At 39.2% G+C, this 16022-nt stretch overlaps 1 protein-coding gene across 1 annotated transcript in view; it reads right to left on the bottom strand.

The window, feature by feature from the left end:
- Positions 1-16022, bottom strand: part of SRD5A2 (steroid 5 alpha-reductase 2) — a 55359-nt gene that overhangs the window by 3219 nt on the left and 36118 nt on the right. Inside the window, exons 2-3 of the mRNA XM_027113456.1 lie at positions 8452-8615; positions 4142-4243 (exon numbers count right to left, since the gene is read on the bottom strand). Coding sequence (XP_026969257.1) covers positions 4142-4243; positions 8452-8615 — 266 coding nt within the window. The remainder of the gene's footprint in view (positions 1-4141; positions 4244-8451; positions 8616-16022) is intronic.

Raw genomic sequence — 16022 nt, 5'->3', positions numbered from 1 at the left:
GGGAACCTAGGATGAATGTGGGGCTGGAGACTGCCTTCAGAGTAATGGGAGTTTGGTGGAATCCTCTTGGGGAGAAGGGAAAACAGCATCAGCATCCTGTAGCCCTCAGAACATCTGGGAATGTTCTGAGGAGTGGCCCCAACTGCTGGATGGGCTCCATCTAAATCTCCAACAACTGCTGGGCTACTGGCTCTGGACAGGACAAGGATGAGGTGCAGGAGGTTGGGGATGGTTTCGTTCTATTAAGCAACATTTCCAGCTACCACTCACTTTCTCACTCCTTCCCTGGACACCCACACAGCACGTCCACCGTACACAAGTTAAAAGAACACACCACGTGAAAACAATAACAACTTGAACTGATGTGAGAATTAGTCAGATTCTCCTTTGGCATTTGCCCTCCCACTTCTGCAAAGCAGTACACTCGTTCGAGTTTAAAGTACAGAGTGGGAGCTGCAAGGGTTTTGCCCTACTGGAGGCTGGTGAAGTCTGTTTCTATTGATTTTAAAGATTTCCTTTTCTATCCAACCTCTATTTCTGACCTCAAAACTGTATCTAGAAATCAACACATTTATAATGTTAGGAAATATATCTACACTCAATATTTCTGCCCCACACTAAACTGGGAAAGTTCCACCCCAAACAATTTTTTCTTTCCATACTTATACAAAGAATATTTTGTTTTTAAGTCATTATCTAACATAACTTAACAGTTGGAGACTAACCTTGGCAATTTCACTTTTAAGAGCTTTCTCTGCTCTTCTCTATTTGTCTAGTTACTGAATGAAGACTTAAAAAATCAAAGCCCCTTAAAGCTATCTTCCTGAAGGATGATATTGCATCAGCAGTTCCTGACCTGTAACTCCCCAGGAGTTAACACTGGCCTACTGCAAAGGGTCTATAAATAGTCTGTGAATATAGCAAATGGTGTATCTCAACCTACAGTATTATTTTTGTTTGATGTAGGTACTGAAAGGATGTTAGCAACATTCAAATTCATTTAAGTGTTACCGAATTCAAAGTAGCTTTGTCATTATTTTTTTTTTAACATCTTTATTGGAGTATAATTGCTTTACAATGGTATGTTAGTTTCAGCTTCACAATAAAATGAATCAGTTATATATATACATATATTCCCATATCTCTTCCCGCTTGCGTCTCCCTCCCTCCCACCCTCCCTATCCCACCCCTCCAGGCGGTCACAAAGCACCGAGCTGATCTCCCTGTGCTATGCGGCTGCTTCCCACTAGCTATCTACCTTACGTTTGGTAGTGTATATATGTCCATGCCTCTTTATCGCTTTGTCACCGTTTACACTTCCCCCTCCCCATAGCCTCAAGTCCATTCTCTAGTAAGTCTGTGTCTTTATTCCTGTTTCACCCCTAGGTTTTTCATGACATTTTTTTTTTAAATTCCATATATATGTGTTAGCATACGGTATTTGTCTCTCTCTTTCTGACTTACTTCACTCTGTATGACAGACTCTAGGTCTATCCACCTCATTACAAATAGCTCAATTTCGTCTCTTTTTATGGCTGAGTAATATTCCATTGTATATATGTGCCACATCTTTATCCATTCATCCGATGATGGACACTTAGGTTGTTTCCATCTCTGGGCTATTGTAAATAGAGCTGCAATGAACATTTTGGTACATGACTCTTTTTGAATTATGGTTTTCTCAGGGTATATGCCCAGTAGTGGGATTGCTGGGTCATATGGTAGTTCTATTTGTAGCTTTTTAAGGAACCTCCATACTGTTCTCCACAGTGGCTGTATCAATTTACATTCCCACCAACAGTGTAAGAGGGTTCCCTTTTCTCCACACCCTCTCCAGCATTTATTGTTTCTAGATTTTTTGATGATGGCCATTCTGACTGGTGTGAGATGATATCTCATTGTAGTTTTGATTTGCATTTCTCTCATGATTAGTGATGTTGAGCATTCTCTCATGTGTTTGTTGGCACTCTGTATATCTTCTTTGGAGAAATGTCTATTTAGGTCTTCTGCCCATTTTTGGATTGGGTTGTTTGTTTTTTTGTTATTAAGCTGCATGAGCTGCTTATAAATTTTGGAGATCAATTCTTTGTCAGTTGCTTCATTTGCAAATATTTTCTCCCATTCTGAGGGTTGTCTTTTGGTCTTCTTTATGGTTTCCTTTGCTGCGCAAAAGCTTTTAAGTTTCATTAGGTCCCATTTGTTTACTCTTGTTTTTATTTCCATTACTCTAGGAGGTGGGTCAGAAAGAATCTTGCTGTGATTTATGTCATAGAGTGTTCTGCCTATGTTTTCCTCTAAGAGTTTGATAGTTTCTGGCCTTACATTTAGGTCTTTAATCCATTTTGAGCTTATTTTTGTGTATGGTGTTAGGGAGTGATCTAACTTCATACTTTTACATGTAGCTGTCCAGTTTTCCCAGCACCACTTATTGAATAGGCTATCCTTTCTCCACGGTACATTTCTGCCTCCTTTGTCAAAGATAAGGTGACCATATGTGCGTGGGTTTATCTCTGGGCTTTCTATCCTGTTCCATTGATCTATATTTCTGTTTTTGTGCCAGTACCATACCGTTTTGATAACTGTAGCTTTGTAGTATAGTCTGAAGTCTGGGAGCCTGATTCCTCCAGTTCCTTCTTTCGTTCTCAAGATTGCTTTGGCTATTCGGGGTCTTTTGTGTTTCCATACAAATTGCAAAATTTTTTGTTCTAGTTCTGTGAAAAATGCCAGTGGTAGTTTGATAGGGATTGCATTGAATCTATAGATTGCTTTCGGTAGTAGAGTCATTTTCACAATGTTGATTCTTCCAATCCAAGAACATGGTATATCTCTCCATCTATTTGTATCATCTTTAATTTCTTTCATCAGTGTCTTGTCATTATTTTTTTAATCAGTGGATATTAGTCTGTGCCAACATCATGTCGTAATTCAGTAATTTTTAAATGTAAATAAAGAGCTGTATTTACATCAAAAAGGGTGAGAGCCATTGACCTACACAAATACCCACCTAAAGATGTTGAAGGATGACTTGGACGAATTCACTCCCACCTGCTTATACTTGTCAACCTCACAGCTTGGTTACTTGGGAACAGTTAGGACTTCAAATATTCTGTACCTTTATCCCTGAAAATGCACTTGTACTTGTTAGACTTCCCATCCTAATTTTTGATTAAGTAAATATGGTTCCCTACACCTTTTAGAACACACGAGTGGCAGGAAATAAACAAATACTACCCCCTGACTACTCACTAGGTAAGTCTAGTGAGACTTATTGAAGAGGACCAATTTGTTGGTCATGCATGATTAGGCTTCATTTGCTAACCTAGGAAGGATCGACACTCCGTACATATGATTGTTAATTTTTTGTGTCAAGTTGACTGGCCATGGGGTGCCCAGATACTTGGTTGACCATTATTTCTGGGTGTGCCCGTGAGGGTGTTTCTGGATAAGATTAACATTTGAATCAACAGACTGAGTAAAGCAGATTGTCCTCCCCAGGGTTGATGGGCATCCAATCCACTGGAGGCCTGAATAGAACAAAAAACAGGGCAAGGGAGAATTCACGCTCTGTTTTTGAGCTGGGACATTGGTCTTCTCCTGCATTAGGACTGGAACTTACACGGAAGCTCTCCCAGTTCTCAGGCCTTGGGACTCAGACTGGAAATTGCACTGCCTACTCTCTGTGGGCTCCACCTTCTACATGGAAGATCATGGGATTTCTCAGCCTCCATAGTCATGTGAGCCAATTCCTCATAATAAATCTCTTTATTTATCAATGTCTAAATCTATATTCTATTGGTTCTGTTTCTCTGGAGAACCCCAGTACAGCACATAATAATCTTACCTACTGCAACTAAGAGGCAGCCTACTTTCACCCTACCCCAAACCCCTCCCTCCCCCCACCTGCAGGCTATTGTGATCATGAACCTTCCTGGGGGCTCTTCTCTTGAACTTCCAGGTTCAGATGAGGACTGCAAATGTGCTGTGGGATAGGATGGGATGTGGAGGAGAAGTCAGGGACATATTGGGATATATTGTGTCATCTGGGCCCTCTCTGCCCCCTGTCCCTTTGTTACTCATAGTGTAATTCCTGAGACAGGCTCTCAAGGAGGAGTGGGAATCTGGAGGGCAGGGGAGACATTACCTTGTGGAATCCTATAGATGATTTCTCCAGGCTTCCTGAGCTGGCGCAATATATAGTCACTATGAATGTTGATTCCCATTCCCAAGATAAATAAGAAGACACCTTGGCAAAGAAGAGAGGGAGAAGTTAAGAATATATCCAGTTTTTGGTGTTTTTCTCACAATCTAAAGTTTTTGTTGTTGCTGTTGTTTTTCTAAAAATGAAGGGAAGGGCATTTGACTTCGAATTTTAAGAATGAAACTAAGGCAAAAAAGGGGGGGAGGGGGCAACTAACCCTGGTCCTAAACTTGAATGAAGGGTCTGTGCTGTTTCATAAACCAAAGGGCTGAAAATGCACAGTGTCATGTGATAGAGGCAAGCGGGAAAGGAGAGAGGGAGGCCCTACCATCATGCAATACTTAAATAAGTAAATAAACAAATAAATGAATGAATAAATAGCAAGCTTTCAGCCCATTCACAGATAATCAAAACATGGTCGGCAAACTCAACAGCCAACTCTAATCCCTTCTCCTTTGCCACCCCCACTACAGAGGCTGAGAGACGGTCTTGTGACCTAGTTCTGCCAAGAGGATGTAAAGGGAAGTCTTCTGGAGGTTTCCTTGGAAATCTTTTGCTTTTCTGATAAAGGGGGCTAAATGGGACCAGTGTCTCTATGGCCTCCCTCTTCCTTTGTTGCCAGATGCGATGCCTTGAGCTACAGGAAATGTCTTGCAACCATGACGTGACTGTGATGAGGACTAGAAGTAAATATTCTCACAACAGTGGAGCAGAAAGTGCCTGGGATCTTAATGACACCAGCAAGCAGCTGAAGGAATGCAGAAGCCACCTACCTTTGGACAATCTTGTTATGTAGGAAATATAAATTCTTAATTATTTCACTAAGAGTTGGGTTTCTGTGACTTATTGCTGAGAGCACTACTGACTGATATACCCACGCTCATGGAAGTAATTGGAGAGCTTGGCACCTAGCAAACTGTTTTCCACCACGGCCAGTTCACACACACACTCCCTTTCCCCATTCACAGGTACAGAAAGGGCCCTGGTCTGAGATGAGGTGAGCTGGGGTCAGGGATGCTATGTATTACGTCCCAATGGGCCCAGAATCACTCACTGTTCCACACAGACGCCCAACCCCAGCTCTCAGCCAAGTGTATTTGTGCTGATCAAAATAAATCAGGCAGAGGACTTCCCTGGTGGCGCAGTGGTTAAGAATCTGCCTGCTAGTGCAGGGGACATGGGTTCGATCCCTGGTCCGGGAAGATCCAACATGCCGCAGAGCAACTAAGCTCGTGAGCCACAACTACTGAGCCCGCTCACCACAACTACTGAAGCCTGTGTGCCCCAGAGCCCATGTGCCGCAACTACTGAGCCCACATGCTGCAACTACTGAAGCCTGCGCACCTAGAGCCCATGCTCTGCAACAAGATAAGCCAGCACAATGAGAAGCCCGTGCACTGCAACTAAGAGTAGCCCCCGTTTGCCACAACTAGAGAAAGCACACACGCAGCAACGAAGACCCAACACAGCCAAAAATAAAAATATAATAAAATAAATTTAAAAAAAACAAAATACATCAGGCAAGAACAGTTGAATTAAAAACAGTCACATCTACTCTCACCTCATTTGCTATGATATGAAATAATGATTGTTAATATTGTCTTGTCAAAAGATTATTAGTCTGGAAGAAAGGAAACCTGGGAAGGGACACCAGTGGAGGGAGGACAAGGGGGTGGGAGAGGGAGGGGAGATAGCATGCACAGCAGTGGAAAAGCAGGCACCTTAGATTCGATGTCTGTGTGTCCTTGGACAAGTCACTTAACCTCTCTCAGCCTCACTTTTCTTATCTGTAAAATGTAGATTCCAACAGTACCTATCTTAAAAGGATGGTATGAGACTCATTCATGTGTTGATTCTTTGATTCATTTATTCAGATAACATGTGTTGAGTTCTTACTATGTACCAAGCACTGTCCTAAACACCAGGGATATAGTAGTGAGAAAAACAGTCAAGGTGTCTGTTCTCATAGAGCTTACATTTCAGTGGAGAAACACAGAAATGAATTAAAATAATGAAAAATTTTAAATCACATAATATCACTACAAAGCAGAAAATCAAAGTAGGATAAGGAGATACAAAAGAATGAATTGGGGTGGGGAGGAAGTATCTCTACTTTAGATGAGGTCAATAGGGAAAGCTTTTCTGAAGATCTGGCATCTGTCCTATGATTTGAATAATGAGAATACAAAGATCTGAGGAAGAGCATTCTGGTAGAGGGACTAACAGATGCAAAGGTCCTGAGGCTAGTATAGGTTTAGCATGTCTAAGAAACAGAAGGAAGGTGCTACAGTTAATGCTTTAAGATAGATGGTGGGGGGGCGGGGTGGTGGTGGTAATGAGGAGACGAGAAGAGGATGGAACTTTCAAAATCCCATCAAGCTCTACAGGATATGGTGAGGAGTGTGGATTTTTAACTGCAACAGGAAGCCAATGGCAGGTTTTAAGCAGGGGAGAATAGGATCTGATGTCAGTTTATTATCATTACAAAAGAAGTATATATGTTTTGTGGAAGATGAAATGCTAATTAGCAGAAATAAGAAAACCAAGACACTTTGTTCCTACCACCCAAGAACTACCACCATTAAACACTTTGGTGCATGTCCTTCCAGATCTTCATCTTAGGCATACTCCAATTTCCTCCAATGTCCCCAGAATACCACTTCTAGCTGGTTCGTGTAAACCAAAGTCCAATATAGGACCACACCCGACATCTGGTCATTACATCCTTTAAGGCCATTTTCATCTAGCCCAGACCCCTGTCTTTTTTTTTTTTTTTTAGGACACTGACTTCTTAAAAAGACCAGACAGTGGTCCCTCAGAAAGCCCCCCTTTCTAGATAAGACTGGCTTACTTCCTCACGGTGGCATCTAACTTATTTTATTCTTTGTATTTCCTGTAAACTGGCATAAATAATTTTCTTGTGTGGTTATGGGACCAGTTTAATAACTATACAGTTAGGTACATTTATTTATCTGTTCTCAGTGTTGAGCAACTTTCATTTGGATTTTTAATTAAGTTATGAAGTTTCACGATTCAAAGGACAAAACTGTATTAAAAGAAAATTTCTGCCCACCATCCCATTCTCTTTACCCCAAACCCTACAGATACCCTTTTTAAAAACAGTTTCTCTTTTAGCAGTCCAATAGTTCCTCCTCCAATTTTTTACACAAACAGCAGCACACTATACACACTGTGCACACTTTATGTTTATTTAACCTCATGCTCTAGGGACGTCTCCAGACGAGCACAGAGACAGTCCTTGCTTTTGGTCTGCTTTGTTTTTGTGGCTCCAGAATACTCCACTGGGTACAGGTACCAGCATTCGTACAACTAATCCTCTGGCCATTCGTGTGTTCAAATGTTCCCTCTGACCGCTGTGTGGAGAAGGAGCTACTGAGGGTCAGGACTGGAAGTAGGATGTTTAGCTTGAAGGTTACTGTGGCAGTCCAGGCAAGAGGTCATCCTGGCTCAGACCAGGATGAAGTTAGTGCAGTCATGGAGAGCTGAGCTCAGTCGGCACATGTTTTAGAACTAGAGGCAGCTGTACTAAGCTGATGGAGGGAACGTGATATGTGATGTAAGGAGAGGGATTAAGGATAATCTCTGCCTTTTTCCTTTGAGCCAAAAGAATGTACAAACAGTTGAACCTTTACTTTAGTAAAGAACTTTAGCTCCTCTTGCAGATAATGAAAAACATTCAATGGTCAGTGTTTTCTACTATTTTGGATAGGTGGTCAGGAAAAGTCTCTCTGAGGAGGTGTGAATTAATGGAGACCTAAATAAAGGGAGGGAGCAAGCTCCCCGAGTATACAGGGACTGAGCATTCTACACAGAGAGTGCAGTCTGTACGACAGCTCTGGAGCAGGACAAACTTGAGTATTCCAGGTCCAGCAGGAAAGCCACTGAAGCTACAGCACAGTGAGATGGATGGAGATAGGAAATGAAGTCAGGAAATGGGGCAGGCCAAGAACATTTGGGTTTCGTAAGCAGTGGTAAGAAATTTGTATTTTATCCTGAGAGTAACAGAAATGCATTGGAGGGTTTTGAGATGGGTAATGACACGATGTTTTTCAAAGATCTCTCAGGCTGCTATACAGAGAAAAGACCAGGGTGGAGGCGGTCGTGGGGTTGGGGTGGGGGGAATGGAATCCTTGGAAGGTTATTGCAGTAGGATAGGGAGAGGTAATGGTGATTTAACCTGTGGGAAGGGGTGTTAACTGGGGTATGGGTGAGAAGTAGTCAGATTCACTTACCCAAGCTAAACCGTATGTCTGTGTACCACTCAGCAGGGTATTCAGCACAGTAAACCAGATAGTAGCCTTGGAGGAGTCCATTTCCCATGCAGAAGACAAAGCCTCTGAAAAGGAATACAACTGGAAACGGCCTCCCTCTAGTGAGCAGTGAGTAAACAAATGTCCTAGGGTATATGGGGGAGAAAGGTCAGGATCCATTGTTAAAAAAAAAAAAATCAATCACTGAGATGAAGCAACAGGCAATCACATCAAACCCATTTTTAAAAACCATTTCCCTTAAATGTATGCAATGAAAGGACATTATTATCTGGTTCTAGAGCAATCACTTAGGCTATTTGTCTTGTTTCATTAAAATGCACAGTAGCCACCATGCATTTCAAGCCACAACAGCCTTGAAAGGTAAATTTCATCCTTATAAATTTAGTTAATAAATTCAATCCTATAAACACAGGACTGGAGATCAGCTTTACATGGATCTAGAAGTAAAATCCAGATTATACTGGAAGAAAGATAAAGCCAGGCTTAACCCATGTAGCAGCGGAATGGAACTGTGATAGGAGTCGTTCAGACATATGTGGCTTTCCATATGTCTCTCTAATATGATTTAATTACTGATATCGTAGCATTCCCTAGAAGGTGGGCTGCAGAACCACTTGAGAAAAGTGAGAGATTCCTTTAAATGCAAGGAGCTATGAATCTAGAGGAATCTAGGAAGACGTTAAAAAATATAAATAATGTCAAAATTAAAATTTGCCCAAGATATAATGCTAAATACTAGACAGCAAACTATGTCCTGTTTTTGATTTTTCTTCTTTTATGGTGCAATATAACCAACATACAGGAAAGTTCATAAACCTATGTGAATAGTTTAATGAATTATTATCAAATAAACACTCATAATGTCACTAACCCAAGTCAAGAAACGGAATATTGCCATCACCCGGAAGCCTCCTATGGGTCCCTCCTGTTCACAGTGCCACCATTACCCCAGAGGTCACCACCATCCTGATTCCTGTAATAATCATTTCCTTTTGCTTCTTTACAATTTTACCTCATTTGTATGCATCCCTAAAAACATAGTTTATTTTGCTCATATTTAATTCCATATGAAAGGAAACTCATCATGTTTCTAAGACTCAAGCATGTTGTTGTGGATGGCTATAGTTCATTTATTTTCATTGTTGTATATTATTGTCATGTATGAATATACCACATGTGCTTATCTATTTTACTTTGATGAATATTTGAGTTCCTTCCATAGTGTTTTACTTACTCAAAGATAATTTTCCCAACCCACACACAAATGGTCACCTTATTTTTGATAAAGGAGGCAAGAATATACAGTGGAGAAAAGACAGCCTCTTCAGTAAGTGGTGCTGAGAAAACTTGACAGCTACATGTAAAAGAATGCAATTAGCACACTCCCTAACACCATACACAAAAATAAACTCAAAGTGGATTAAAGACCTAAATGTAAGGCCAGACACTATCAAATTCTTAGAAGAAAACATAGGCAGAACACTCTATGACATAAATCACAGCAAGATCCTTTTTGACCCACCTCCTAGAGAAATGGAAATAAAAACAAAAATAAACAAATGGGACCTAATGAAACTTCAAAGCTTTTGCACAGCAAAGGAAACCAAAAGGCAACCCTCAGAATGGGAGAAAATATTTGCAAATGACAATGGATTAATTTCCAAAATTTACAAGCAGCTCATGCAGCTCAATAACAAAAAAACAAACAACCCAATCCAAAAATGGGCAGAAGACCTAAATAGACATTTCTCCAAAGAAGATATACAGACTGCCAACAAACACATGAAAGAATGCACAACATCATTAATCATTAGAGAAATGCAAATCAAAACTACAATGATATATCATCTCACACCAGTCAGAATGGCCATCATCAAAAAATCTAGAAACAATAAATGCTGGAGAGGGTGTGGAGAAAAGGGAACACTCTTGCACTGCTGGTGGGAATGTGAATTGCTTCAGCCACTATGGAGAACAGTATGGAGGTTCCTTAAAAAACTACAAATTGAACTACCATATGACCCAGCAATCCCACTACTGGGCATATACTCTGAGAAAACCATAATTCAAAAAGAGTCATGTACCAAAATGTTTATTGCAGCTCTATTTACAATACCCCGGAGATGGAAACAACCTAAGTGTCCATCATCGGATGAACGGATAAAGAAGATGTGGCACATATATACAATGGAATATTACTCAGCCATAAAAAGAATTGAAATTGAGCTATTTGTAATGAGGTGGATAGACCTAGAGTCTGTCATACAGAGTGAAGTAAGTCAGAAAGAGAAAGACAAATACCATATGCTAACACATATATATATGGAATTTAAGGGAAAAAAATGTCATAAAGAACCTAGGGATAAGACAGGAATAAAGACACAGACCTACCAGAGAATGGACTTGAGGATATGGGCAGGGGGATGGGTGAGCTGTGACAAAGCGAGAGAGAGGCATGGACATATATACACTACCAAACGTAAGGTAGATAGCTAGTGGGAAGCAGACTCATAGCACAGGGAGATCAGCTCGGTGCTTTTTGACCACCTGGAGGGGTGGGATGGGGAGGGTGGGAGGGAGGGAGATGCAAGAGGGAAGAGATATGGGAACATATGTATATGTATAACTGATTCACTTCGTTATAAAGCAGAAACTAACACACCAGTGTAAAGCAATTATACCCCAATAAAGATGTTAAAAAAAAAGAAAAAGAAAAAGAAAAGAATGCTCAACATCATTAATCATTAGATAAACAGAAATCCAAACTACAATGAGATATCATCTCACACCAGTTAGAATGGCCATCATCAAAAAATCTACAAACAATAAATGCTGCAGAAGGTGTGGAGAAAAGGGAACCCTCTTGCACTGTTGGTGGGTGGTGCACTGTTGCACTGTAAATTGATACCGCCACTATGGAGGTTCCTTAAAGAGCAAAAAATAGAACTGCCATATGACCCAGCAATCCCACTACTGGGCATATACCCTGAGAAAACCATAATTCAAAAAGAATCATGTACCAAAATGTTCATTGCAGCTCTATTTACAATAGCCAGGACATGGAAGCAACCTAAGTGCCCATCAGGAGATGAATGGATAAAGAAGATGTGGCACATATATACAATGGAATACTACTCAGCCATAAAAAGAAACAAAATTGAGTTATTTGTAGTAAGGTGGATGGACCTAGAGTCTGCCATACAGAGTGAAGTAAGTCAGAAAGAGAAAAATAAATACCATATGCTAACACACATATATGGAATCTAAGAAAAAAAAATGGTCATGGAGAACCTAGTGGCAAGATGGGAATAAAGACATAGATGTACTAGAGAATGGACTTGAGGATACGGGGAGCAGGAAGGGTAAGCTGGGACAAAGTGAGAGAGTGGCATGGACATATATACACTGATAGCTAGTGGGAAGCAGCCACATGGCACAGGGAGATCAGCTCGGTGCTTTGTGACTACCTAGAGGAGTGGTATAGGGAGTGCGGGTGGAGACACAGGAGGGAAGAGATACGGGGACATATGTATATGTATAACTGCTTCACTTTGTTATAAAGCAGAAACTAACACACCATTGTAAAGCAATTATACTACAATAAAGATGTTAAAAAACAAAAGCTAAGGAAGAATATAAACAGATCATGCAGCTCAGTATTACAAAAACAAACAACCCAATCCAAAAATGGTCAGAAGACCTGAATAGACATTTCTCCAAAGAAGACATACAGATGGCCAAGAGGCATATGAAAAGCTTCTCAACGTCACTAATTATTAGAGTAATTCAAATCAAAATGACTATGAGGTATCACTTCATACCAGTTAGAATGGGGATCATCAGAAAATCTACAAACAACAAATGCTAGAGAGGGTGTGGAGAAAAGGGAACCCTCTTGCACTGTTAGTGGGAATGTAAATTGATACAGCCACTATGGAGAACAGTATAGAGGTTTCCTAGAAAACTAAAAATAGAACTAACATACGACGCAGCAATCCCACTACTCAGCATATACCCAGAGAAAACCATAATTCAAAAAGACATATGCACCCCAATGTTCATTGCAGCACTCTTTACAATAGCCAGGTCATGGAAACAACCTAAATGCTCATCGACCGACAAATACATAAAGAAGACGTGGTAAATATATACAATGGAATATTACTCAGCCATAAAAAGGAATGAAATTGGGTCATTTGTAGAGATGTGGATGGACCTGAGACTGTCATACAGAGTGAAGTAAGTCAGAAAGAGAATAATAAATACCGTATGCTAACTCATATATGTGGAATCCAGAAAAGTGGAACAGTTGAACTTGTTTGCAAGGCAGAAATAAAGACACAGATGTAGAGAACAAATGTATGGACACCAATGGGGAAAGTGGGTATGTGTGGGGGTTTGTGTGGGATGAATTGGAAGTTTGGGATTGACATATATATACTAATATGGATAAAATAGATAACTAATAGGAACATGCTGTGTAAATTAAATAATAAATAAAATTAAATTTAAAAAAAAAGCTAAGGAGAAAAAAATAGATATATTGGACTTCATCAAAATTAAGAACTTTTGTACAGCAAAGAACATTATTAAGAAAGTAAATTGACAATCTACAGAATGGGAGAAAATGTTTTCAAAGCAGTATCTGATTATGGGTTTATATCCAGGTATACAAAGAACTACAACACAACGACAAAGACAAACAACTCAATTAAAAGGGCAACGGATTTGAATAGACATTACTCCGAAAAAGATAAACAAATGTTCAATAAGCAAATGAAAGGATGCTCAACATCTTTAGAGATTAGGAAAATGTCAACCAAAACCATAATGATATACCACTTTAAGGCAACTAGGAGGGCTATAATTTAAACAAAAAAGAAAAGAACAAGTGTTGGTAAGGAAAAATTAGAACTACTATACATTGTTGGTGGGAATGTAAAATGGTGTAGCCACTTCAAAAAAACCAGCCTGACAGTTCCTCATAAAGTTAAACAGAGTTACCACATGACCCAGAAATTCCACTCCTAGGTATCTACCCTAGATAAATGAAAATGTATGTTAATACAAAACTTGTACACAAATGTTCATAGCAGCATTATTCATAGTAGCCAAAAAAATAGAAACAATGTCCATCAACTGATGAATAAACAAAAATGTTATAAATCCATACTGATGGCATATTATTAAACTATAAACCACATGGATGAACCTTGAAAACAGTATGTTAGGTGAAAGAAGCTACATATTTTATGATTCCATTTATATGAAATATGCAGAATAGGCAAGTCCTTAGAGACAGAAAGTAGATTGAAGGTTGGCAGGGGATGGGGAATTAAGGAATGGGGAGTGACTGTTACCAGGTACAGGACTTCTTTTTGGGGTGATGAAAATATTCCGGAATTAGATAGTGGTAATGATTGCACAATTTTTTGGATATACTAAAAACCAGTGAATTGTACATTTAACATGGTGCATTTTATGATATGTGAGTTACATCTCCATTTTTTAGGTTAAGTAAGAGAAAATTCTGGCAGTGGAGCCAGAGGTTAAATTGTAGGGCCTCTTCCACTTACCAGATGGATGACCCTGTCACTTAACTTCAGTACGTCTGTTTCTTCCTCTGCTCATTTCATAGCATTGTAAGGATTAAGTGAATTAATATACTCAAAGTGCTTAGAACAGGACAAATAATAAAAGCTGATTAAATATGTTATTTTTGTAAACATTATCTTTATTAGGTTGTTGTTGACATTACTCTTCTGTTCAGGTACAGGATGTTCCTTTCCACATATTTGGGTCTTTTTCTGTGCGTCCCTCAGTAGGTTTTAAAGTTTTTTCATATATATTTTGCACATTTTTAATGTTTAAACCCAAGGGTTTTTTAAAAGGGTTTTAAAAAGGTTTTTTTCTTTTTAAAATTGTGTTACTGTAAATAGGATTTTCCATTTACATCTGTAACTGTTTTACATATACAAGAAGGCCTTTAACATTAATTTTGTTCCCAGCCACATCCTGAACTCCCTTATTATTTATAATACTTTTTCAGTGTATTTTCCAGGTCTATCAGCATCTGCAAATAATGTTACATTCTGCTCTTTAAAAAGAATCTGGAAGCATTTGTTCTTTGACCATGCTCTGGAATGACATAAATAGCACCAGAATTACCCGTATTTAAATATTTGGTAGAAGCCCTTTGTGAAATCTACCTTGGACTGTATTATTGGGAGGAGGAGTTGTTAATATTATTGATCATATTTCTATTTCTCTCATGGTAATCGGTTTGTTTAGATTATCTATGCCTTCTGGGGCATCCTAATAAATTCTAGAAAATTTATATTTTCATAGAAAATCATGCATGTTATTCAAGTTTTTGAATGCATCTGTAAAAAACTAAGATAGTATTTTATGACACTTTTAAACTTCAGTATATTTGCGTATTACTCCATCACCACAAGGATTCTACATGCTGTCTTTTCATAGCCACAGATGTATGCCTACCCTCTTCTGACCCCTGGTAACCACTAATCTGTTATCCCTTTCCATAGTTTTATCATTTCAAGAATATTACGTAAATGGACTCATACATATGTAACCTTTGAAATCAGCTTTCTTCACTCAGCATATCTCCCTCGAGATTCATCCAAGCCCTAAGACATATTTGTTAGTGAAAAAAGAAAGCTGTAAAATAGTATCTAAAATCTGGCCCCTTTTCATAATCAAGAAAGGGAAATAAGAATCTATGTACAGATTTGCTTATTTTTATAAAAGCTTTATTGAGATAAAATTAACATACCTAAAATTCACCTTTTAAAGTGCACAATTCAGGTTTTTTAGTATATTCACAAAGCTGTGCAGCCATCACCACTATCTAATTCCAGAACATCTTCATTACCACAAAAAGAGGCTCCATACCTAGTGGCAGTCAATCCCAATTTCCCCCACTCCCTAGCCCCTGGAAACCAGCAATCTATTGCTAATATCTGTCTGAAAGGATTAGCCTGTTCTGAATATTTCATATAAATGGAATTATATAATATGTGGTCTCTTGTGACTGACTTCTTTCATTTAGCATAATGTTTTCAAGGGTCATCCATGTTGTATCACTACTTAATTTCATTTTTATAGCCAAATAATAGTTAATTGTATGGATATATGACATTTTGTTTACCCATTTGTCAGCTGATAGAAATTTGGGTTGTTTCCACTTTTTTTTAACATCTTTATTGGAGTATAATTGCTTTACAATGTTGTGTTACTTTCTGCTGTATAACAAAGTGAATCAGCTATATGTATACATATATCCCCATATCCCCTCCCTCTTGCATCTCCCTCCTACCCTCCCTATCCCACCCCTCTAGGTGGTCACAAAGCACAGAGCTGATCTCCCTGTGCTGTGCAGCTGCTTCCCACTAGCTATCTATTTTACATTTGGTAGTGTACATATGTCTATGCTACTCTCTCACTTTGTCCCAGGTTACCCTTCCCCCTCCCTGTGTCCTCAAGAGCATTCTCTACATCTGCGTCTTTAT

Source organism: Aethalodelphis obliquidens, unplaced genomic scaffold (genome assembly GCF_003676395.1).
Source record: "Aethalodelphis obliquidens isolate GAN/ISIS:26980383/991018 unplaced genomic scaffold, ASM367639v1 scaffold12, whole genome shotgun sequence".
In the NCBI taxonomy this organism is placed as follows: domain Eukaryota; kingdom Metazoa; phylum Chordata; class Mammalia; order Artiodactyla; family Delphinidae; genus Aethalodelphis; species Aethalodelphis obliquidens.
Note: the sequence above shows the minus strand (reverse complement) of the source record. Positions and strands in the feature narration are given on the sequence as shown.